Raw genomic sequence first — 23,752 nt, forward strand, 5'->3', positions numbered from 1 at the left:
GAGGTGGAGAAGCAGGGTGCTCCACGTTTTTACTGTAAGGTAGGAGAAGGATCTTGCCATGGTCTTGTGTATACTTGGGACGCTGGCCAGGGCCAGTTGAGCAGAGCGTTGGTCTCTGGTGGATGTGTGGAATTCGAGGCAGTGGATGTGGTACTCTGGTCCTGAGTCATGTAGGGCTTTGCAGGTGTGTGTGAGGAGCTTGAAGGTTATTCTTTTGTTGACTGGGAGCCAGTGGAGGTCTTTCAGGGGGGCGGTGATGTGGCTGCGGCGGAGAAATATTGATGCCGACGTAGAGTGCATTGCCGTGGTCGAGTCTGCTGCTGCTGAGAGAGTAGGTGACCATCTTTCTGGACTCGTTGGGGATAGTGTTCTTTTTATTCTAAATTTTGATTCCCAAGATTGCCATGATAGTTTCCGTCATTAATATCCAATGTTTACGTGCAGAGTGTACATAATGAATAACCTTTTATTATAAAACACAAACGGCTGTGTGCCTACTGTTTTCGGTGGCCAGGATAAAAATCCACTTATAAGCATATAGCCATTGAAGATGAGAGGAGCTCTGCCAAGGTTGTCTGCCATACAACACTCTGGATCTAGAAGAGCCACACTCATTATGAAAAAGAGTGCAAAACCGTTGTCCATTTTTCTTTTCTCCAAGGAGTTGCACTAAGTAAGATTCCCGCTGGGGCTAAGGAAATCTTTCCTAGTATGCCCTTCAAATTGAAAGATTCACTGCAAAGTTACTCAGTAATCCGATTGTTCAGATGCTTAATTTCCAAGAATTCGGTTTTTGTCCACAAGGGCTTTAATCAGTGGTCCAGTGTATAGTTTTTGTGATTGGAAATTAAGCTTGTGTTTACACAGACATTCCATTTACTTTGGGCATCTTTTATTCTGCTAAATCTTACGTAGCTAAAGCGAAGATGTAGGAGCTGATGATCATCGAACATGGGCTGTGAAGAGGGGGCTTATTAGCTCTACCCACTACCCCTCCTTAGAGGCAAATGCAGTGCCCATGGTTATGCTCTCTTTTACTACAGTTAAAGGAGTAAATACCAGTGTTTTGAGGTAATCAAAGGATCAGACAGGAAGTTTGTTGCAGGGGGAGTTGTGCTAAAATTAAGTGGGCTAAGGATTTATCACAAAAAGATTTAGTAGTGAGGTTTGTGTCTTGGAGTAATCGTATGACGTTGAATGTGTGCAAATTTAGTTGAATCTTTTATTTCTTTCAGAAGAAACTGGTGTGATAATCAAAACGCCAACTCCTGACGTTCCAGGAGACCAGCCCAACATACAAAGTAAGTCACATCCTTCTTCGCCAACTGGAGTTCTTTTGGGTCAAAATTTTTGAATTACTTTAGTAATTTCTTATTTACCATTTGTGGAAGTGCTTTGCAGAGGTTTATCTTATGGTCAAACCTGAAGTTTTGCATATGTGAGAGCTCCGCTGGCAACCCAATGAGATTAATCTCATAGCGATGTCAGGAAACCCAAGAATTTAAGTTACTGTTGGAAATGCTTAGCTTTCAGAGTACTTAAACCACTATATTGAAACGGGAGAGATCAAATAATGTGCATTAAAATTTAATTTCAGTATTTGATCATTAAAGCAATTCAAGGCATTTGGGAGTGAAAATCTAAGGTTCTTTTTGCTTTATTCCAGTTTTGTCCATTTTTTAACCTTCACAGTAATGAATAATAGTTGGGAAATTCACATAGGTCCAGCGGTCTCTGAGAATTCTTTAAAACATATATTTAGAAAAAGCAGTGTTTTAAATCAAACAAATATTGAAGGTATTTACAGTATGCAGAGACTACACATGCATGTAGGGGCTTTCATTTTTAAGACCATCAACCCTTTGTACTTGTTCCAGATAAAAAGAAGCTTTAGCAGAGCCGCAGAGAATGCAAGCTTCCCTACTTTTTTATTCATCTACCTCCCAAAAGCTCTCAGTCGAAAACAGGATCTGTGAATAGAGACCTGTTCTCAGAAGCTGTCTCACGTGTTTAGAGTGCCACTATGGGCTAACCCTTTCGAGAGAGAGAGTTCCCCAGCATCACTAAACAAGCATTGGCATAGCCTATACTTCTCACCTCTGGGACCTTATAAGTGTATAGTTATCCAGCACAATATACTTGGTGCTACAACATCAAGTGTTACATGGCTAAACACTTATAAGGTCCCAAAGGCGAGAGCTATTGGCTATGCCAATGCTTGTTTTGAGTGAGTGGCTTGTGCAGGAATGCCACTGTGAGGGAGAGATGCGAGTGCTTTTACAGGAGCCCCTGTGACACTGTGCCTCTTCAAAATGTATCTTGGGTCTGGTGTAATACTTCTAGCCACTATTCCCGTCTTCTCGCACCCAATGCATCCTTAAATGTCACATGTACAGCCTGGGTTGACACTCCTATTACCCCTGCCCTCCAGTGACACTTTACCTGTCACTGGTGGTGGTGGACGTGGTGGTGGACGTGGTCGACCGTGGTGTTGGTGGTGGTGGTGGATGTGGTGGTGGTGGTGGATGTGGTGGACGTGGTGGTGGTGGACGTGGTGGTGGATGTGGTGGTGGTGGTGGATGCGGTGGTGGTGGTGGATGTGGTGGTGGTGGATGTGGTGGTGGTGGTGGTGGTGGATGTGGTGGTGGTGGTGAATGTGGTGGTGGTGGTGGTGGTGGTGGATGTGGTGGACGTGGTGGTGGATGTGGTGGACGTGGTGGTGGTGGTGGACGTGGTTGTGGTGGACGTGGTGGACGTGGTCGTGGTGGTGCGTCCATTGAAGCGCTGGGGCATTGCACCACTAATGCCACGTCCCCAAATTACAATTAGCAAATTCTTCGTTCCACTTCTGATGCTAATTCCAATCAGGAAGTGATCCTGATTGTAATTAGCGTCAGAAGTAGAACGAGGGACACTGAAGGGGGTGGGGTTGCGGCAGCACTCAGGGTTTGAGTGACAGCGCAGTAGACAGCAATAGTGCGCATGTTCGGTTTTGTGCTGGTCATTTTTACGACCAGCCCGAACATGCGCACTAGCCTTCCCCTTAAGAGAGCGAGGGTTGCTTCATGCCGCAGCCCCCGGTCTCCTAATGGGCGGTGAGCATCCCTGCTCAAGCCAATCCTGGTGCTGCTGGAGCAGTGTCTGGATTGGCTGAGAGGGGTTGTCAGCCACTCCAGTGACGCAGAATACGTTGAAGGCGCCAACACTGGAGGAGCCCTGCCCAGCAGCAGAGGCGGTGCGGACCCGGGTGGTCAGGTAAGTTTTTTTTTTTTTTTTTTTTTTTTTTTTTTTTTTAACTTTATTTATTTTTTATGCCCCCCCCCTTGCGAGTATCACGAGCCGCGACTGGTGCACAGGGATAGTGAGGTCGCTTGCCATTGTCCTACCCCTACCCCTGCCTCGTGCCCCACAGGCGTAGAAGCATTCGCCTGGGGCACAGCACGCTTTATTCACCTGGACCTCCTACCATGACGCAAGTTTCGCTGCAACAGAGTTTGTCGCTGCAACTTTATGCACGAACTTTCTGAAATTAAAAAAAAGTGTATTCATTAATGTGGTGTTTCCACACACTAGATGAGATTACTGCACTGAGTAAAGGGAAGCAAAACCAAAGGGGATGATGGAAGGAGTGTTGAACATTGCAAGCACTCACCCCCAGTCAACTGATCTGGGTTTAATCCATCATCATTCTTTAGCTCACTCCGCCATCCCAGTTCAGACATGGCCATATGCATATCAGTCTGACCCTGTGCCTCATGGGAACAGTCCAGCCAGAACTGCCAAGCCATGCCTTCCCTGGACCGGAAACAAGCCTCCTGGGACCGGTTTCTGGCTAATCAGCCGTCTTCAGCCAGGCTAGCTTGAATCCAGTGGCAAAGTGAGCAAGGGACCCACGTCTGGGCATACCCTGCCAACTTAGGGCGAACAAAGAAAAACCAAAGGGGATGATGGATGGAGTGTTGAACATTGCAAGTACTCGCCCCCAGTCAACTGATCTGGGTTTAATCCATCATTCTTTAGCTCACTCCGCCACCCCAGTTCAGACATGGCCATATGCAAATTAGTCTGACCCTGTGCCTCATGACGGCTGATTAACTAGAAACCGGTCCCAGGATGCTTGTTTCCGGTCCAGGGAAGAGACATGGCTTGGCAGTCCGGGCTGGAATGTTCCCATGAGGCACAGGGTCAGACTGATTTGCATATGGCCATGTCTGAACTGGGGTGGCGGAGTGAGCTAAAGAATGATGATGGATTAAACCCAGATCAGTTGACTGGGGGTGAGTGCTTGCAATGTTCAACACACCGTCCATCATCCCCTTTGGTTTTACTGCACTGAGTAGCCTTTATTAGAAGTAATATTATCTAAGCATTAATTTATAAACATTGAAGAACTGCCCTGATCCAATCAGAAGGCAACTCGGGTGTGCACCATCTATATTAAACATTATGGAATATTACGCATCTGCATGAGAGGTTTTTGTAAAGCGTACATCATAAACTGGGTTATTTCAAGCTGGTCTCAGTTGTGAAGTTCATGGGAAAGGAGGCACAGTGTAGTAAATTAATTGACTAGGGTCACACAGTTTGTGAAGATAGGAATCTGGGATTGATCCCAGGATTCTTGATTCTACATTGTGGCATCCAGCCTATGGGTGTCGTGGGACAGCTTCAGTTCGAGCAGAAGGATCCTGCGGGTGTGCATGCAGGACTTTGCGCAGGATGCTGCTGCAGCTACGCCATGGGTGAACTTCGTCTGTATAACCCTGTTTTTTTCGCTTTGAAGGCACCATTCCTCCCCCATTAATTCCACAAAGCCGGCCTTGATCACAAATGCATTTGTCAAAAAATATATTTAATACGCCTATGAATGCACATTCATAAAATCAAAAAATGCACATTTCGACTGTAAACCACCCGCACAAAATAAAAAAGGTAGGGTGGTGGATGTGTATAATGTAACTTGCATTTCCATAGTGCTCGGTGCCATTCATTTGGTTTCGAAGCACTTGTTGAGGGTCCTTTGCGGTTTTGGGGTACACGATTAGTCACTGCGACCGACTGACGCTGTCTCTGGCGGTGTTTTGAAGTATTTACATTTGAGTTGATAGCTTGCACTGACTGACTGCACGTGTGCTCCGCAGCAGTACAGACGTTGAGTCTTTACTCCGTGTCACTAGGTATGGTTTCGGAGCTGTGACACCAGTGTGCATGGTCTCGTATCCTACCTGTAAATGCCACACACTGCTGAGGCCCACCTACTTCTGGCATGCTCTATGAACAGGGCAGTTTCTATTGGCAAGATGATTCTTTCTGCAAATGTTGTATAAAAAGTAGTCGGGCTAATGGATCCAGGTGCTTTGCTACTAGGCACAGATGCAATTGCTTTCAATATTACTGGTCTGATCACTAGCATAAAAAAATGTTTTTAAGAAAAAGAGAAGCTTTTTCTAGGGTTATTTTATTATTTGCAGCATATAACTGAACGTAGTATATGTAGCAAGCGATAGTAGGAAACAGTTTTGCTTCATTTTCAAGTATGTAGGTAATACTACGCTTCTTTGTTTAATTTGCATATATTTTTTTAACTGTTCTTGAACCCTGATTTCTGAGTATTTCAGGGTATACACATTTTTAAGAGTGCTCAACTGAGGTGGTCTTTTATTTATTTTGCTAGAGAATCAATTTTTTTTACTGTCTTGTTTCTAATGGCCCCCTGGTTAATCATACCACATGGTGCAGCTGTGAATGCGCCCCATATGCTGTCAGGGGAGTTACACATGTTCATACTATCTTTTGGGAAATGTTGGGTAGCTTCTGTTATCACGTTCATGTCCAATTCGTTCCATAAAAAGTTCCAGATGATATGCCAGCATTATTTAAACATTTTAATGCCTCATACCCCTAACTACTTCCTGACTTTTAGAATGCAGCGTGGTGTTTCAGAGGTACAAGTTTGAACATTTGAGATGCAAGGGGGGAGGAGGCTGAGTGTCTGACTATTTGTCTGCATTATAATTCCTATTATAAGATCCGTTTGGGTGTCTCTGCTTTACAGTTTCAAGACTGAGATGTATCTGCTTGTTAGTTGTGCATTTGTCTACTTCGCAATCCCCAGTAGAGAGCTGTGTGTACACCTGTGAGTGAACATGGGTCTCTGTAGAGCTGGGTGAAGGTACAAGAGCAAAGTTGTGTGAAGTGAGGGAAGGGGCGGTGCAGTCACCGATCTATTAGGCCCAGCACTAATTGCTTTATTAACCTTCCTGCTTCCTCAAATTTGCTTAAAAATGCACCGTTTGTCACTCTTTTAAAAAACAAATTCTAGGGGAGAGAACCCCCCCAAACCCCCAGTAGGTTGTTCAGGCTCACACGCTCGCTCTCCGCAGTGCAGTACGACGACAATATTACACCCTACCACTTTTAAATGTCACCAGCCGCCACTGCGTGGTGGTGGGCGTGGTGGGACGTGGTGGTGGGACGTGGTGCTGGTGGACGACGTGGTGGACGACGACGACGACATGGTGGTGGACGACTACGACATGGTGGTGGTGGACGACGACATGGTGGTGGTGGACGACAAGGTGGTGGTGGACGTGGTGGTGGTGGTGGACGTGGTGGTGGTGGTGGACGACAACGTGGTGGTGGTGGACGATGACGTGGTGGTGGACGATGACGTGGTGGTGGACGACGACATGGTGGTGGACGATGACGACGAGGTGGTGGTGGTGGACGATGACGACGAGGTGGTGGTGGTGGACGATGACGACGAGGTGGTGGTGGTGGACGATGACGACGAGGTGGTGGTGGTGGACGATGACGACGAGGTGGTGGTGGTGGACGATGACGACGAGGTGGTGGTGGACGATGACGACGAGGTGGTGGTGGTGGACGACGACAATGTGGTGGTGGACGACGATGTGGTGGTGGTGGTAGACGATGACGTGGTGGTGGTGGACGACGTGGTGGTGGTGGACGACGTGGTGGTGGTGGACGACGTGGTGGACGACGATGTGGTGGTGGTGGTGGACGATGACGTGGTGGTGGACGATGACGTGGTGGACGACGATGACGTGGTGGTGGATGATGTGGTAGTGGATGATGTGGTGGATGACGTGGTGGTGGACGACGTGGAGGTGGACGACTTGGTGGTGGAGATGGACAACGTGGTGGTGGAGGATGACGTGGTGGAGGATGACGTGGTGGAGGATGACGTGGTGGAGGATGACGTGGTGGAGGATGACGTGGTGGAGGATGACGTGGTGGAGGATGACGTGGTGGAGGATGACGTGGTGGAGGATGACGTGGTGGAGGATGACGTGGTGGTGGATGACGACGTGGTGGTGGACGACGACGTGGTGGTGGACGACGACGTGGTGGTGGACGACGACGTGGTGGTGGACGACGACGTGGTGGTGGACGACGACGTGGTGGTGGACGACGACGTGGTGGTGGACGACGACGACGACGTGGTGGTGGACGACGACGACGTGGTGGTGGTGGTGGTGGACGACGTGGTGGTGGTGGACGACGTGGTGGTGGTGGATGACGTGGTGGTGGTGGACGACGTGGTGGTGGTGGACAACGTGGTGGTGGTGGATGACGTGGTGGTGGATGACGTGGTGGTGGTGGACGACGTGGTGGTGGTGGACGACGTGGTGGTGGTGGACGACGTGGTGGTGGTGGACGACGTGGTGGTGGAGGGCGTGGTGGTGGAGGGCATGGTGGTGGTGGGTGTGGTGGTGGTGGGCATGGTGATGGTGGAGGACATGGTGGTGGTGGACGTGGTGGTGGTGGACGTGGTGGTGGTGGATGTGGTGGTGGACAACATGGTGGTGGATGACCTGGTGGTGGATGACCTGGTGGTGGTGGATGACGTGGACGTGGTGGTGGACGTGGTGGTGGAGGACGTGGTGGTGGACGACGTGGTGGTGGTGGTGGTGGTGGTGGTGGATGTAGTTGTGGGCGTGGTGGTGGTGGGTGTGGACGACATGGTGGGCGACGTGGTGGTGGTGGGCGACGTGGTGGTGGTGGGCGACGTGGTGGTGGTGGTGTGGTGGTGGGCGACGTGGTGGTGGTGGGCGACGTGGTGGTGGTGGATGATGTGGTGGTGGTGGATGACGTGGTGGTGGACGTGGTGGTGGTGGACAATGTGGTGGTGGTTGTCGACGGTGGTGGTGGGCGACGTGGTGGTGGGCGACGTGGTGGTGGTGGTGGACGACGTGGTGGTGGTGGTGGACGACGTGGTGGTGGTGGTGGGCGACGTGGTGGTGGTGGTGGACGACGTGGTGGTGGTGGTGGACGACGTGGTGGTGGTGGACGACGACGTGGTGGTGGTGGACGACGTGGTGGTGGTGGACGACGTGGTGGTGGTGGACGACGTGGTGGTGATGGGCGACGTGGTGGTGGGCGACGTGGTGGTGGTGGTGTGGTGGTGGGCGACGTGGTGGTGGTGGGCGACGTGGTGGTGGGCGACGTGGTGGTGGTGGGCGACGTGGTGGTGGTGGGCGACGTGGTGGTGGTGGACGACGTGGTGGTGGACAACGTGGTGGGCGACGGTGGTGGTGGGCGACGTGGTGGTGGTGGTGGACGACGACGTGGTGGTGGTGGACGACGACGTGGTGGTGGACGACGTGGTGGTGGTGGTGGTGGTGGACGACGTGGTGGTGGTGGTGGACGACGTGGTGGTGGTGGTGGACGACGTGGTGGTGGACGACGTGGTGGTGGTGGACGACGTGGTGGTGGTGGACGACGTGGTGGTGGTGGACGACGTGGTGGTGGTGGTGGTGGTGGTGGGCGTGGTGGTGGTGGGCGTGGATGACATGGTGGAGGTGGATGACGTGGTGGAGGTGGATGACGTGGTGGAGGTGGATGACGTGGTGGAGGTGGATGACGTGGTGGAGGTGGATGACGTGGTGGAGGTGGATGACGTGGTGGAGGTGGATGACGTGGTGGAGGTGGATGACGTGGTGGAGGTGGATGACGTGGTGGAGGTGGATGACGTGGTGGAGGTGGATGACGTGGTGGAGGTGGATGACGTGGTGGAGGTGGACGACGAGGTGGAGGATGTGGTGGAGATGGGCATGGTGGAGATGGGCGTGGTGGAGATGGATGTGGTGGAGGTGGATGTGGTGGAGGTGGAGGTGGACGTGGTGGAGGTGGATGTGGTGGAGGTGGATGTGGTGGAGGTGGATGTGGTGGAGGTGGACGTGGTGGAGGTGGATGTGGTGGAGGTGGACGTGGTGGAGGTGGACGTGGTGGAGGTGGACATGGTGGTGGTGTTGGTGGACGTGGTGGTGGACGTGGTGGTGGTGGACGACTATTGGGTAGGAGGGTGCTGGCAGAATGCGGAAGGAGAAGAGGATCTCGAAGGGGGCACCTGGGAGAGCAGAAAGAGGCCGAATATTATCTGGGTTGTCAGTTCTAACATATTTATTCAAGGCATTTGATTTTTTCTGTGAAAAGAAACTTAATCGGCCCTTCAAACACTGAAATTAATTTCTGTTTGCAGGCTCATATACTTTACAATAAAATACACATCCTACCCAAGAACCATATGAAAGAGGAAGCAATGAGAAAAAATCAAGCAGACCTTACAAATGTTAAATCTGAAAATTAAAATCTGTCAGATATATGTAGTCAGTAGGATCACAATCTGGATGTGTATTTTATTATCCATTGTTGTGTGGTATGTTTGATGGGAATGAGAGTTGTGTGGCCTTGCATAGGGGTTCTTTTCAAATCAATGTCCTAATATATTACAAAATGTTTATATGATGTTTGTAAATGTTTCAATGACCATATGAGCACAAAAAATAGAGAAAAGACATGTTCGAGGCATATGAGCTGCAGATTACACACTGTGCATAGATCGCCATCTGGTGTTGGGCCCGGATGTTTGCAGTTGTTTTTCCTCTTGGAAAGTCTTTGGAAGTATGTAGTTCCTCCTTTGGATCGTATTGCGCATGGGCTTCGGCTCCATCCTCAGATTGTTTTTTTCCGCCATCGGGCTCGGATGTGATCTTCGCGCTCCGTTTCCGAACAGCTTCCAGTTCTCCAATCGACGCGCAATCCTCACCCCTTTTCGCGGTATTGTTTTCGATCGCGATCCCCTCACTCAACGCGGCTCTCATCGATCAAGACCTTCGATTCCAGTCGTCGGCGGCCTTCGGTCCTACTCAAGCTCCGGTCCTGGCTAATGGAAAGGACTCCCTTCAAGAAGTGCCCTCGATGTGAGTCCAAATTTCCCCACACCGATCTTCACGAACTATGCAACCTCTGCCTCTCCCCTGAACACGAGGCTTGAGACTGTCTGGCGTGCAAATCCTTCCGGTCCAAGAAAACCATTTGAGTAGAGCTGCAGATCGACACACGCCCACCCGCCTCCCCGGCTACCTTTATCTGTTCCAGTTTATCTTATTTAGATACAACACACATGGGCATCTTCACTGTTTCTTACTACGCTCCATCATTTCCCTGCTGGCGAAAAACAATCTGAGGATGGAGCCGAAGCCCATGCGCAATACGATCCAAAGGAGGAGCTACATACCTCATGACTTCCAAAGACTTTCCAAGAGGAAAAACAACTGCAAACATCCGGGCCCAACACCAGATTGCGATCTATGCACAGTGTGTAGATCTGCAGCTCTACATGCCAAGAACAGATGCATACTGGTAAGTAGCATTTGCCTTTTGATATGTACAAAAAATTAATAAATAGTGATAAAAAATAACTCAACAGAAAAAATTATGTGATGAGCTTCTGTCTATGGGGAAATGTAATCTTTGTGAGTGACTACCATTGTGGAAATAACGATAGGTCGGATAAGAGGTTGTATCTATTTTGTATTTTCTTTCCCCCTCCTCTTGGTCCTCGAAGTAACTGGGGGATACCTTTTCCTTGTATTGGAGGGAGCAGGGGCACCATCTGTTTTCAACATAATTACAAACAGATGGTGCCAAAGCTCGCTCCCGCAAGGGAAACACCAAACGTGCACGCGTTGCAATAGAAAGCAATGCAAAACGTGCACGTTTTTGGCCAAAATGCTGATCAATTCCAAAAGGTCCCCTCCTAAGCAGCGCATGCGCGCTGCGTAGGCAAGACCTAAAAATAACTAGGTTACATATCCTAAGTAGCCAAGCGGTCTTTTGCCTTATTTTCACATGATGGTCTCCTTGGACTACAGCCATGCTAAACATTTGCTCCTCTTTACCCTCTGCTTGTACTAACTGCTATCTACTGGAGTTCTTATAGTCCAAGTGGTTTTTTTTTAAATTGTTTATATATTTTGTATTTGTAAGGTCTTATGCCTATTTTTTAATGGAATAAAAGTTTCAATTAAGAGTAAGATCGTAAAACTGCCTCATAATCCTGAGATTAACAGTGTTGGTGTTTGGCAAAATTGTGTGAATTGACAAGGAAGATGAGAAACTTAATGTTCGAGGCATGTGAGCTGTAGATCACATGCTTTGCATAGCCTGCCATCTAGTGTTGGGTCTGGATAGTTGCACTTTGTTTTTCTTCGAAGAAGTCTTTTCCAGTCACGAGGTAGGCGGCGACTCCTTTCGGTGATATTGCGCATGGGCATCGACTCCATTGTTGGATTGGTTTTTTCTGCCATCAGGTTCGGATGTAAATTGCTGCCCTCTGGTTCGGCACCATTTCTCACGTTCCCTTCGGCATGCAATCCACTACCCTCGCCGGTATTGTTTCTCGATTGCGTCTCTCATTCTCCGCGTATCGTTTCGACTCAGACTTTCGATTCGAAAACTCATGAAGGGCCTTCGGGCCTACCCGCACCGGGCTTGCTAGCAGTCGATGGAATGGACTCCATTCAAGCTCTGCCCCAGGTGTCGCCCTAAGTTTCCACACACCGACTTGCACGAAGTGTGCAACCTCTGCCTATTCCTGGAACACGACCAAAAAGACTGCAACGCTTGCCGATTGTTTCGATCGAAGAAGACGCTCCGTGACCGTCTGGCACGACGTCACAAAATGCAACAGCAAGGCGGGTCCGCACCGAAACTCTTCAGCTAAGATTACGACAGAGAAGAACTATACTCTCAAGGAGCCAAAGAAGAAGCACATATCTCCGTGTCCGAGGCCGACTCTGACATTGGAGAAGAGGAGCAAGTTACACCGGGTCAGCATACTGTGAGTACAGAAACCCCCTTGCCCAAGCAACACATAACCAAAAATGCTCCGGTCCTTCCTCTGCCTTTGGGCCAAGGTTGACACCGAGAAAAAGTTTCGGCCGCCCTGCCCTCGGCGCCAAAGCACAGGGAAAAGCCTTCAGCTCGGGCTTGAGTCGACTCCATTCCGGTACCGACCTGAAACATTCGGTATCGAAACAGAACCATGTAGTGGTAACCATTCCACTGTTATTGAAGAGTAAATCTTTTAAACGGAAGGGTTCAGATCCAAAACCTTAAATGCTGAAAACGGCAACCAAAGACACAAAGACTTCGCCAAAAGAATCTGGGTTCGACATTCCACCCTCTGATCTGAAACAGAAAACTGGTAATAAATCCAGACACTGAACATTTATATACCAAATTGCCTGAAAAAAGGAAAATGGGTCTGCAGGAGGATTACCACATTCCTATATTATGATACTGACCCAAACTAGCTCGATATGATAGGGCTCATTATGATGAGTTAGAAAAGCTCATGCAATTTTTACCAGATGAGCATAAATCAAAGGCTAATGACCTTATTTAGGAGGGAAAATTAATCACAAATACCTCCATTAGATTCACCCTAGATGCAGCAGACACAGCATCCTGCGCAGTAAAAACCAGCGTACTGCTACGCAGACGTGCTTGGTTGAGAATTTCAGGATTCAAACCTGAGGTGTAAGCCTCTATCCTCAACCAACCATTTGACCAGGCACACCTCTTCGGACCAGCAGTTGACACTTCGCTAGAACAAAAGACACTGAGGTTGCCAAGCCCATGGGGCCTTTGCAGTTACCTTCAAATAGGGTATCCTTTCGTTGCTCCTTTTACAGGGGTGGCTCCAAAAATATATTCACAGAGAATCCCTCCTCCTCTTACAAGGGCAACAACCAATCGCCCTCATCAAGAGGCTATTTTAGAGGTGGGTTTATAGGAAACAACATTAAGGGAAGAGGCAGAGGCAACTCATCACGCACTTCCCCCGCAAACAACAAGCAGTGCTACCAATTGATCATTCTACTGCTGTCTGGGGACGTCCATCCCAATTTCTACCTTTCTGGAATGCAATCACCTCAGACAAATGGGTTCTACAAGTTATCCAATATGGTTACTGCCTGGAACTTTCAGATACTCCCCCAAACATTCCTCCAAGATCACACGTAATGTCACAAGAACATCTCACCCTTCTCAAGCAAGAAGTTCTCTCCCTGTTGGAGAAAGGAGCTATAGAACCAGTCTCCTTGCAATATCAAGGGGCCAGTATTTACTCCCTGTGCTCTCAGGCCTATAGTAGATCTCAGAGAACTAAATCTATACATTCCGTCGTACCATTCTTGTATGGCAACACTCAAACAAGTGCTCCCGCTCCTCCAGCAAGGCGATTTTCTGTCCACGCTCTACTTAAAGAACGCCTATTTCCATATCCCAATACACCCTGCTCATCGCATATTCCTCAGGTCTGTGGTAGAAGGCCAGCATTATCAATTCAAGGTGCTCCCATTTGGAGTAACTACGCACCCAGGGTTTTCACCAAATGCCTGGCAGTAGTCGCAGCTCATCTACAAAGACAACACATTCACCTCTTCCCATACTTAGACCACTGGCTCATAAAAGCCAGCTCGCAACAAAGCGGTCTACGCCACACTCACAAAACAGTGCGGTTGCTCCACTATCTTGGATTCACAGTAAAACTGGCCAAGTCCCCTCTCCAACCATCCAACACACAAATGTATTTGGGAGCCACCATAGATACACAAAAGGCTCTAGCCTACCCCAATCCGACCAGAGTCCGCAATATGCAGACTCTGCTCTCTGTTTCAGCCTCAACGCGCATTGCCAGCTCGAGTGTTCATGCAGTTACTAGGGATGATGGCGTCTTGCATCCCAATAGTCCCTTATGCAAGACTTCTAATGGGTCCCCTGCAGGAACGCTTAGCACGTCAGTGGAACCAGGCTCAGGGTCTGTTATCAGATCTAGTGTTCGTAGATGGCCGGACCCATCGCTCTCTGCAGTGGTGGAATACACAAAACCTTTGAAAAGGGCGGCCCTTCATCGACCTGGTTCCACAGATACTGCTAACAGCAGACGCATCTCTGACTGGTTGGGTATCTCGTCTCCTAACACACACAATTCAGGGCATGTGGAGCTTGCAGTAAAAACAGCTTCACATAAATTATCTAGAGCTGCTAGAGATTTTTCTAGCGGTCAAAGCATTTCAACTTCATCTAGTAGACAAAGCTGTCCTGGTTCGCACAAACAACATGACAGCAATGTACTACATACAAAAACAGGGGGGACATACTCTCCCCAACTGTCTCAATTAGCACAGACCATCTGGAGGTGGGCTATAAGTCACAAAATATATCTCCTTGCAGAACACCTTTCAGGAGTAAACAATCAAATTGCAAATCTGCTCAGCAGACTGAGACAACAGATTTACGAGTGGGAACTCCACACTCAAGTTCTCCTCCCGTTCTTCCAGATGTGGAGCTTCCCAGACATAGATCTGTTCGCCACACACAAACGCAAAATGCCCTAACTTCACCTCCAGGTATCCACACCCATTGTCCAGCATTGTCCAGAGGCAATGCACTATGGATGAATTGGTCAGGAATATTTGCCTGTGCTTTTCCACATCTCCCACTCATTCCACTAGTGGTTCGGAAGCTCAAGCAGGCTTCCATGACGCTAATTCTAGTTGCTCCCACATGGGCCCGTCAACCGTGGTTCACCACCCTGTTGGAGCTCTCAGTAGTCCCTAACCAAAAGCTACATCTTACACCCAATCTCCTCACGTAGAGCCGTGGAGAGATGAGACATCCAGATACCAGTCATCTCAACCTTGCGTTCTGGCACCTGAAGTCTTAGATTTTGGCTACCTCAATCTCCCGCCAGACTGTATGAACATTATTAAAGAGGCTAGACGTCCTACCACAAGAGCTTGCTATCCAGCAAAATGGAAGCGGTTTGTCATATACTGTAATAACAATCAAATCAACCTGCTTGATGCTTCAGTTCAAAACATGTTTATTGTATCTACAGCGTTAAAACTTGGCGTACACATCCATACGCTTGCATCTCGCTGCAAAAGCTGCATACCTTCAGAATAGACAACATTTGTCTCTCTTCAGAGTGCCCGTCATTAAAGCATTTATGGAGGGTCTTAAGAGTCATTCCTCTAAGACTTCCACCTGCTCCAGGGTGGAATGTCAACATTGTCCTTACCAGACTCATGGGTCCACCTTTTGAGCCATTGCACAGATGTGAGCTGCAATTTCTCACTTGGAAGGTAGCTTTCCACAACCACAGAAGAACCATTTTTGCAAGTGCACCAAAACAAAGTGCTTCTTCTGACCAAGCCTTTTCTGCCTTTCGAATCAACCAATCTGTTGAGTTGCCTGTGTTTTCCCCTCAACCAGATACTGTGGCAGAACATGCTCTACACACCTAAGATGTGTAAAGAGCATTATTCCACTACATAGAAAGGACAAAACCTTTTTCGTAATACCAAACAAATATTTGTGGCTTTTGCTTCACAACATAAAGACAATCCCATATCAAAATCAGGTATTGCATGGTGGATAGTCAAGTGCATTCAAACATGCTAAGCAAAAGCAAAACGATCATTAACAAATCCCCCTGGAGCGCACTCCACACGCAAACTAGGGGCTTCTATGGCATTTGTAGTAAATATACCTATAGATGACATTTACAAAGCTGCAACATGGTCTACACCACACACATTCACAAAACACTTGTGTAGATGTGTTAGCAAGACAGCAAACTAGTGTGGGCCAAGTAGTTTTATGTACACTATTTCAAGCCACTGCAACAGCTACAGGTTAGCCACCACTTTGGTCGATTGCTGCTGTATAGTCTCTGAAAAGCATGTGATCTACATGGAGAAGTGTGGCTCAATGATTAGAGCGGCAGACCCTGATGCAGAGGTTTAGCCCGGGACCAGGGTTCAATTCCCCGCCTCGGCGGGTCTTGGGCTCAAAAATTCCACGGACCTGATAATTCTCGCCTCGGTGCCATTCCAATCATGGAGTCCCACTCTGCAACTCTGGGCAATAGCTTGCTTAATCTCCACAACGGCCTCCACAACGCTAAGGATGCCTGGCCTCCACCTTGGGGGTGCCCAGGAGTGGACGCCTCACAGGGAAAGCCAGGATGGGTTCCACAGCGGTATTCGTACAAGCACCTTGAGACCCTTGCGGGTGAGTAGTGCGCTATACAAGTATCAATTTACAATTTTTACAGCTCACATGCCTCGAAAGGAAAATGCTACTTACCCAGTGTTTATCTGTTCTTGGCATGTAGAGCTGTAGATTCACATGCGCCTTCTCGGGTAACTATGCCTCTCACTAACTCCATTATCACCCTCTGCGGGAAATTAATCTAACAATGGAGTCGATGCCCATGCGCACTATCACCGAAAGTAGGAGTCCCCTACCTCGTGACTGGAAAAGACATGTTCGAAGAAAACAAAGTGCAAACATCCGGACCCAACACTAGATGGCAGGCTATGCAAAGCATGTGAATCTACAGCTCTACATGCCAAGAACAGATGCATACTGGGTAAGTAGCATTTTCCTTATTTGCACTCATAGCATTACTAACGGTGCAGACTACAAGGCAGTGATCGACAATTTGATAGAACTTAGCTGAAAAGAATTTGATAGTCTTCTAGCCGCATAGTCCTCACCTTTTGAATAGGCGTCACACTGAATCTAAAAACTTCACAGCAGTACCTTGGTGTGCTATCAGGTGGTGATGTGCGGCTCCGTACCGAAGCCGTTCCACTCAGGAAATGACATGCAGAGCCTAAATAGACTCCAGCCCTGCATGCTGACGTCAGTTCCTTTCTTCCTGCTCCACCAGAAGCAGATCCAGGGCACCCTTTATGTCTCTGAGAAATTTCCCTCAAATGTTTTCTTCAGTGCTCAAGGGATGTCCCTGTAAAAAATAGCAGGTGTTAAGCCCTGGAGGGACTGTTGCAAACAAATGTTTGTGGCAGCTCCCTACCAGGTCTGCTTCTAGTGTTGGACCACAACTCCAAGGCCTGCAGTGACGGTATGTCATTGAATCTGAGGGGGTCATTAGGAATCGTGAGGCAAAATTTTACATCAAAAAGCATAAAATAACTCCTTGCTGAGTCTGCTTCAAGTTGCTACCCATGTCCAAAATTCGGTCCCATTCCCGGAGTCGACAAAGCTGCTCTAGATAATGTTCTTTGTTGCAGTCTAAATCATTAGGTAAGTAAAAAAAGAAGCACAAGAAATAGCCGTGGAATTCCGCTCCCTTGCCCCACTCTTGTTCACCTGAACAGGCGCTGGGTGGTGCTACAACTCTCGTCCCCACTCACGAAATCAGCTGACTTCAGAGCCAATCCCACAGCTGATTCTGTCACAACCTGAGTTTCCGGAACCAACAGCTGAGACACATTAGATTGGAGAGTTTTGTGCAGCTATGCTCCAGCTCTTTGGATCCCTACTAACTTGCTTTAGCACCTTCAAGCCCCCAGGGGCAGAGAGGTCTCCATCTAAAGTACTGCCAGCAGGTTTTCCCTCGGTGCCAGTTGGACCCTTGGAACCCATCTTGCCTCCAACTCCAGTCCTGACACCGCTTCTGCCACCAGGCACTACACTGGCCCTGGGTACTTGGGCGCCAATGCAGACTCCATCGACACCGAAGGAGGATGTCCCAATATTTCTCTCGGATGCCGGTGCGACCTCAACCAAAGTTGTGCTCAATACCACCCGAGGCATCACCTCACCCACTTCAATTAGCCCCTGCACAAGGGAGATCACACGCGCTATCAGGCAGGCCATCGGCACCAGCGTTGCCATTCGCTGCTGTGTGTGGCAGCGGTCGACTGGGTTATCAAGCAAAGTCCAGTCTTCCTTGATGGACATGCCCATTGACTGCACTCCCTGGTTCGGGGACAAGGCTGAATCCACTCAATTGCATTTTAAAGAGAGCAGGGCCACCACACCATCTCTTAGCCTGTCTGCCCCACTCTCCCAACTGCAACAGTTCTACCGCTCCTGTTACGGATTTGGCTGAGTTGCCCTCACTGCCAGCCTATCCAGCCTCCATAAGGAACCCAGCAGTTTTGTGATCGAAGTCTTGGTGCCCACCACCCCGCGCTGCCAATGTCTACCGGTTTCTCAGTCTATAACTCCCCACTTCAGCCTCCCCTGCTACACTTCTTTAGAGTGCCCTTACAGGATCTCAGCCACCTGATGGCAGAATCCACAGATTTTTCCTAGGTTGGCAGGCGGTACAGGTAGGTTCTACACATCTTTTGCAGGGGATAGACCTTAGCCTTCTCTTTTGTTCCCCCACCGCACCTTTCACTGCCCCCTGCGACTAATGAAGTGCCATCTCCCTATTTGTGCAGCAGAAAGTGCAAGCCCTTTGTCCAAAGGGGCTGTCGAGAGAGTGCCAATGCCAGAAGTAGGACGAAGTTGTATGTTCGAGGCATATGAACTGCAGATTGTACACTGTGCATAGATCGCCATCTGGTGTTGGGCTCGGATGTTTGCATGTTGTTTTTGTCTTCGAAGAAGTGTTGCAGTCACAGGACTGGTGACTCCTCCCTTGGTGGACAGTGCTCATGGGCATTGGCTCCATATTTAGATTGTTTTATTCCACCATCGGGTTCGGATGCGACTTTCTGTGCTCCGGGTCGGTGTCGTTCTCGAACCCCCTTCGACGCGCAATCACAGTTAACCGACTGTATTGTCTCGATCGCGTGCCTTTCGACGCACACCCTCAACAACTTTCGAAAACTTCGATGCCTGTGGACTTCGACGTGGGCCGCTGGGCCTACCTGCGCCGGTAAAGACGGACGTCAATGGAACGGACTCCCTTTAAGAAATGTTCACAGTGTGGTGCTAAATTCCCACACTCGGACCTCCATCATGTTTGTAATCTGTGTCTCTCTCCAGAACATCGAGAGGACAATTGTGAGGCTTGTCTTTCCTTCAAGTCCAAGAAGACCATCCGGGATCGGCGAGTTCGACGCCACGAGATGTCTCGAGGCACAGGTTCCATTCCGGACATCTTCCATCCAGGTCCCGATAGCCTTCCGGAACCAGAACAGGAAGAACAGGTCCCGGACTCCAAAGCAGACATTTCAGACGCCGAAGATGACATCACCCCGGCTCAAAGGGACGTGAGTACCGAGACCCCCGCCCCTCCCAAGCCCATAACAAAGGCTCCGGTGACACCTTCGCCTACGGGCTCAGGTCCACACCGTACAAAAACATCTAGTGCCCCGCCTCCGGGCCCAGCGCCGAAGGTCAAGGTAAAGCCTTCCGGCTCGAGCCAACCACCCGGTCCTGAAAAGCCATCTTCGGCACCGAAAGCTCAGTCGTCAGAGATGCCGCGCCCTCCTCTGTCGGCACCGGAAAAACATTCAGAACCGACAAAAGACCGCCCTGCACTGAAGCATCCGGTTAAGGCATCGGCACCGAAGCACACAGAAAAGACTTTGGCACCGAAAACATTAAAGAACAAAACTCCCATAACTAAGCCTCCTAAACAAACGCCTCCGGAAGGCCTCTGAGCCAGGGAAAGCTTCCATACCGGACACTGTCACTGAACAGCCAAAAACAGTTTCCAAGGAGAAATCTACTACATCGAAGAAAACTATCGATTCCGAAGAACTTTTTTCCCCGATCCGAAACAAACTACCATCTTAATTCATCCAAAGACTGGTCATATAGTTACCAAGCTACCTACAAAGAGGAAACCAGAACATTTGCCACTTGCTCCAGTTCCTCTAAAGAATGTACACATAGCTGCTAATACTCCACCACCACCTTCACCCCCTCCACCAATTAACCCTAATCTACTCATTTCTCCACCACATTCTCCACAACCAGAGGATAGTGACGATGCACAGGAGGATGGCCAAGAAGATGAAGATATAGCACCATTAGACACTGAGGATCCTGATGACCTACCACAGGATCCAGACCCATGGCATGACTATAATACTGATCCTGATCTAAATAACGATTAGGATTTCTACCCCTCAAAACCATCTCCGCCAGATGACAATGTGTGTTTTGCCCAACTAATTAAAGGGCCGCAACATACCATGGAGTCAAACTACACTCATATCCTGTAGAAGAGGATTTTCTGCTAGAAACCTTTGACCCAGCCACAAAAATCTACCTATGTCTTGCCCATGCTAAAATGTCTTCTTAGACACGCTCCTATGGTGTTCAAAGACCCAGTTAGAGCTAGGGTTCTTAACCCTAGAATAGATAAAAAATACAAGGCAGCTCCCACTGACCCCATATACATCAAGGGTCAACTTCCTTTAGATTCCCTAGTTGTAGCCAATGCACGCAAGAGGGCAAACTCTCAAGGGTCAGGTGACACACCAGCTCCTGACAAAGAATCTAAATTATTAGACGCATCAGGCAAACGTATGGCGTCTCAAGCTGGAAACTCCTGGAAAATAGCCAACATACAAGCCCTTCTGGCAAGATATGATAGGGCCCACTATGATGAGCTGAAAAAGCTCATTCAACACCTACCTCAACAATATAAGGACAAAGCCAATGACCTTACACAGGAAGGCAAACTAATAACTAATACATCCATCAAATGCGTGCTCGACTCAGCAGACGCCGCATCCAGCACAGTAAATACCAGTGTCTTACTACGCAGACATCCCTGGCTCAGGGTATCTGGTTTTAAACAAGAGGTACAAAATACCATCCTTAATCAGCATTTTGACCATGAACACCTCTTTGGCCTTGCAGTGGACACATCTTTAGAAAAGATAAAGGAGAACACAGACTGCCAAGTCTATGGGAGCCCTGCAGCCACCCTCTACTAGAGGCTCCTTTCTACGTTCCTTTTATAGAGCAGGCTCTAACACAAATACAACAGAACACCCGTCCTCATCCTACATAAGTCCCAACCAGGGCTCCTTTTCCAGAGGATACACAAGAGGAGGTTACAGGGGGAACAACACCAAGGGTAGAGGCAGGGGTAACAACACCCGCAACTCCCCTAATACCAAACAGGGACTTCCCTGCGCTTCCCCCTGATCATCCCACTCCTGTCGGGGGACGTCTCTCACAGTTCCTGCCTGTCTGGAATTCCATCACAACAGACAAGTGGGTAAGACAAATTATCCAGTATGGATATTGCCTGGAACTCACTTCTACCCCTCCCAACATTCCTCCCAAACAGCATCCAATGTCATCTGATCACCTGACACTCCTCAAACAAGAGGTTCTAGCAGTGTTACAAAAACATGCAATAAAACCAGTTCCCTTGCCTCATCAAGGCACAGGGGTATATTTCCTCTATTTTCTAATCCCAAAAAAGGACGGCTCTCAGGCCAATACTGGACCTCAAACCGCTCAACTTCTACATCCAATCAGACCACTTCCACATGGTCACTTTACAACAAGTTCTTACACTACTCCAGCAAGGCGACTTTCTCTCCACTCTAGATCTAAAGGACGCCTACTTCTACATTCCCATTCATCCCGCTCACAGGAAATATCTCAGATTTGTGGTAGATGTCCAACACTACCAATTCAAAGTTCTCCCATTCGGAGTCACCACGGCACCCAGAGTTTTCACCAAGTGCCTCGCAGTGGTTCAAGCTCTTTGAGAAGACCGCACATTCATGTCTTCCCTTATCTGGACAACTGACTCATAAAAGTAAAATCCCACAACAGCTGTGTTCAACACACGCTCCGTACAATACAACTGCTTCACAGTCTAGGATTCACAATAAATCTGGGCAAATCCCATCTCCAACCGTCGAATACAACAATATCTAGGAGCTACAGTAAACACTTCCACAGCCCTAGCATATCCCAACCCAGTCAGGATAAGTGCTATACAAACGCTTGTTCAAAGATTTCAGCCACAACACTCACTACCAGCACGAGCATTCATGCAACTAATAGGGATGATGGCCTCTTGTATCTTTCTCGTTCCTCATGCAAGACTACAAATGCGTCCACTACAAGAGTGTCTACCATGTCAGTGGAACCAGGCTCCAGGTCAGCTAACAGATCTGGTGTTGGTAGATGACCGCACCCATCGCTCTCTGCAGTGGTGGACCACACAAAACCTTTCCAAAGGGCAGTCGTTCCTCGAGCCAGTCCCACAGATAGTGCTAACAGACGCATCGCTCACTGGCTGGGGAGCACATCTTCAAACCCATACCATTCAAGGTGTCTGGACCCCCAACAAAAATAATTTCACCTCAACTACCTGGAATTGTTAGCAATCTTCCTAGCATTGAAATCTTCTCAACTGCACCTGCTAGGCAAAGCTATCCTGATCCATACAGACATGACAGCAATGTATTACATACAGAAGCAAGGGGGTACACACTCCCTACAGTTATCACACCTAGTGCAAAGCATATGGAGATGGGCCATTCCGCAAAAGATATACCTCCAGCAGAACATCTACCAGGGGTACACAATCAGATTGCGGATCTGCTCAGCTGTCTGGCACACCAGATCCACGAATGGGAACTTCATCCTCCGGTTCTTCTTCCATTCTTTCGCATATGGGGACACCCAGAGATAGATCTGTTTACCACACACCAAAACGCAAAATGCCCAAATTTCGCATCCAGGTATCCACACCCATTATCCAAAGGCAATGCGCTATGGATGAATTGGTCAGGCAAATTTGCTTACGCTTTTCCACCTCGCCCACTCAGTCCATTACAGGTGAGGAAACTCAAACAACATTCCCTCACAATGATCCTAGTTGCTCCAACATGGGCAGGACACCCATGGTTCACAAATCTATTGGAACTATCAGTAGTACCACATCAAAAACTACACCTCTCACCCAAACTTCTTACGCAGAACCATGGCGAGATAAGGCACCCAGATCCCAATCAACTCAACCTTGCGATCTGGCTCCTGAAATCTTAGAGTTTGGCTACCTTAATCTCCCGCCAGACTGTGTGAACATTATCAAAGAAGCCAGACGCTCTATCACAAGGGCATGCTATGCAGCAAAATGGAAGAGATTTGTCATTTATTGCTCAAACAACAATATCAACCCACTAGATGATTCCATTCAGAACATCATCTGTTACCTCTTGCTTCTACAACAATGTAACCTAGCGTATACATCTATTAGGTTACATCTAGCTGCCATAGCGGCCTACCTACAAAACAGACAACATTTGTCTTTGTTTAGAGTTCCCGCTATCAAAGCTTTTATGGAAGGACTTGAAAGAATAATTCCACCAAGAGCTACACCCTCTCTGGTGTTGAACCTTAATATAGTCCTTACAAGACTAATGGGTCCTCCCATTGAACCTCTCCACAAATGTGAACTACAGTTCCTCACTTGGAAAGTAGCCTATTTGGTTGCTATCACATCTCTCAGAAGAGGGAGTGAACTCCAGGCATTAACCATACAAGAACCATTTTTACAAATCCATCATAACAAAGTGGTTCTTAGAACAAATCCAAACTTTTTACCCAAAGTAGTATCTGCCTTCCATCTAAACCAGTCTGTTGAACTCCCAGTGTTCTTTCCTCAACCAGACTCAGTGGCAGA

At 48.5% G+C, this 23,752-nt stretch overlaps 1 protein-coding gene across 2 annotated transcripts in view; it reads left to right on the forward strand.

Moving 5' to 3' along the window:
* The window catches only part of TRMT1L (tRNA methyltransferase 1L), a 410,259-nt gene that overhangs the window by 318,193 nt on the left and 68,314 nt on the right, over positions 1 to 23,752 (forward strand). The window contains exon 15 of one of the 2 annotated variants that reach the window (XM_085601513.1): positions 1,236 to 1,301. In XM_085601513.1, coding sequence (XP_085457639.1) covers positions 1,236 to 1,301 — 66 coding nt within the window. The remainder of the gene's footprint in view (positions 1 to 1,235; positions 1,302 to 23,752) is intronic. The other variant, XM_085601514.1, reaches the window with a different exon arrangement.

Source organism: Triturus cristatus, chromosome 4_2, assembly GCF_964204655.1.
Source record: "Triturus cristatus chromosome 4_2, aTriCri1.1, whole genome shotgun sequence".
Classification (NCBI taxonomy): Eukaryota; Metazoa; Chordata; class Amphibia; order Caudata; family Salamandridae; genus Triturus; species Triturus cristatus.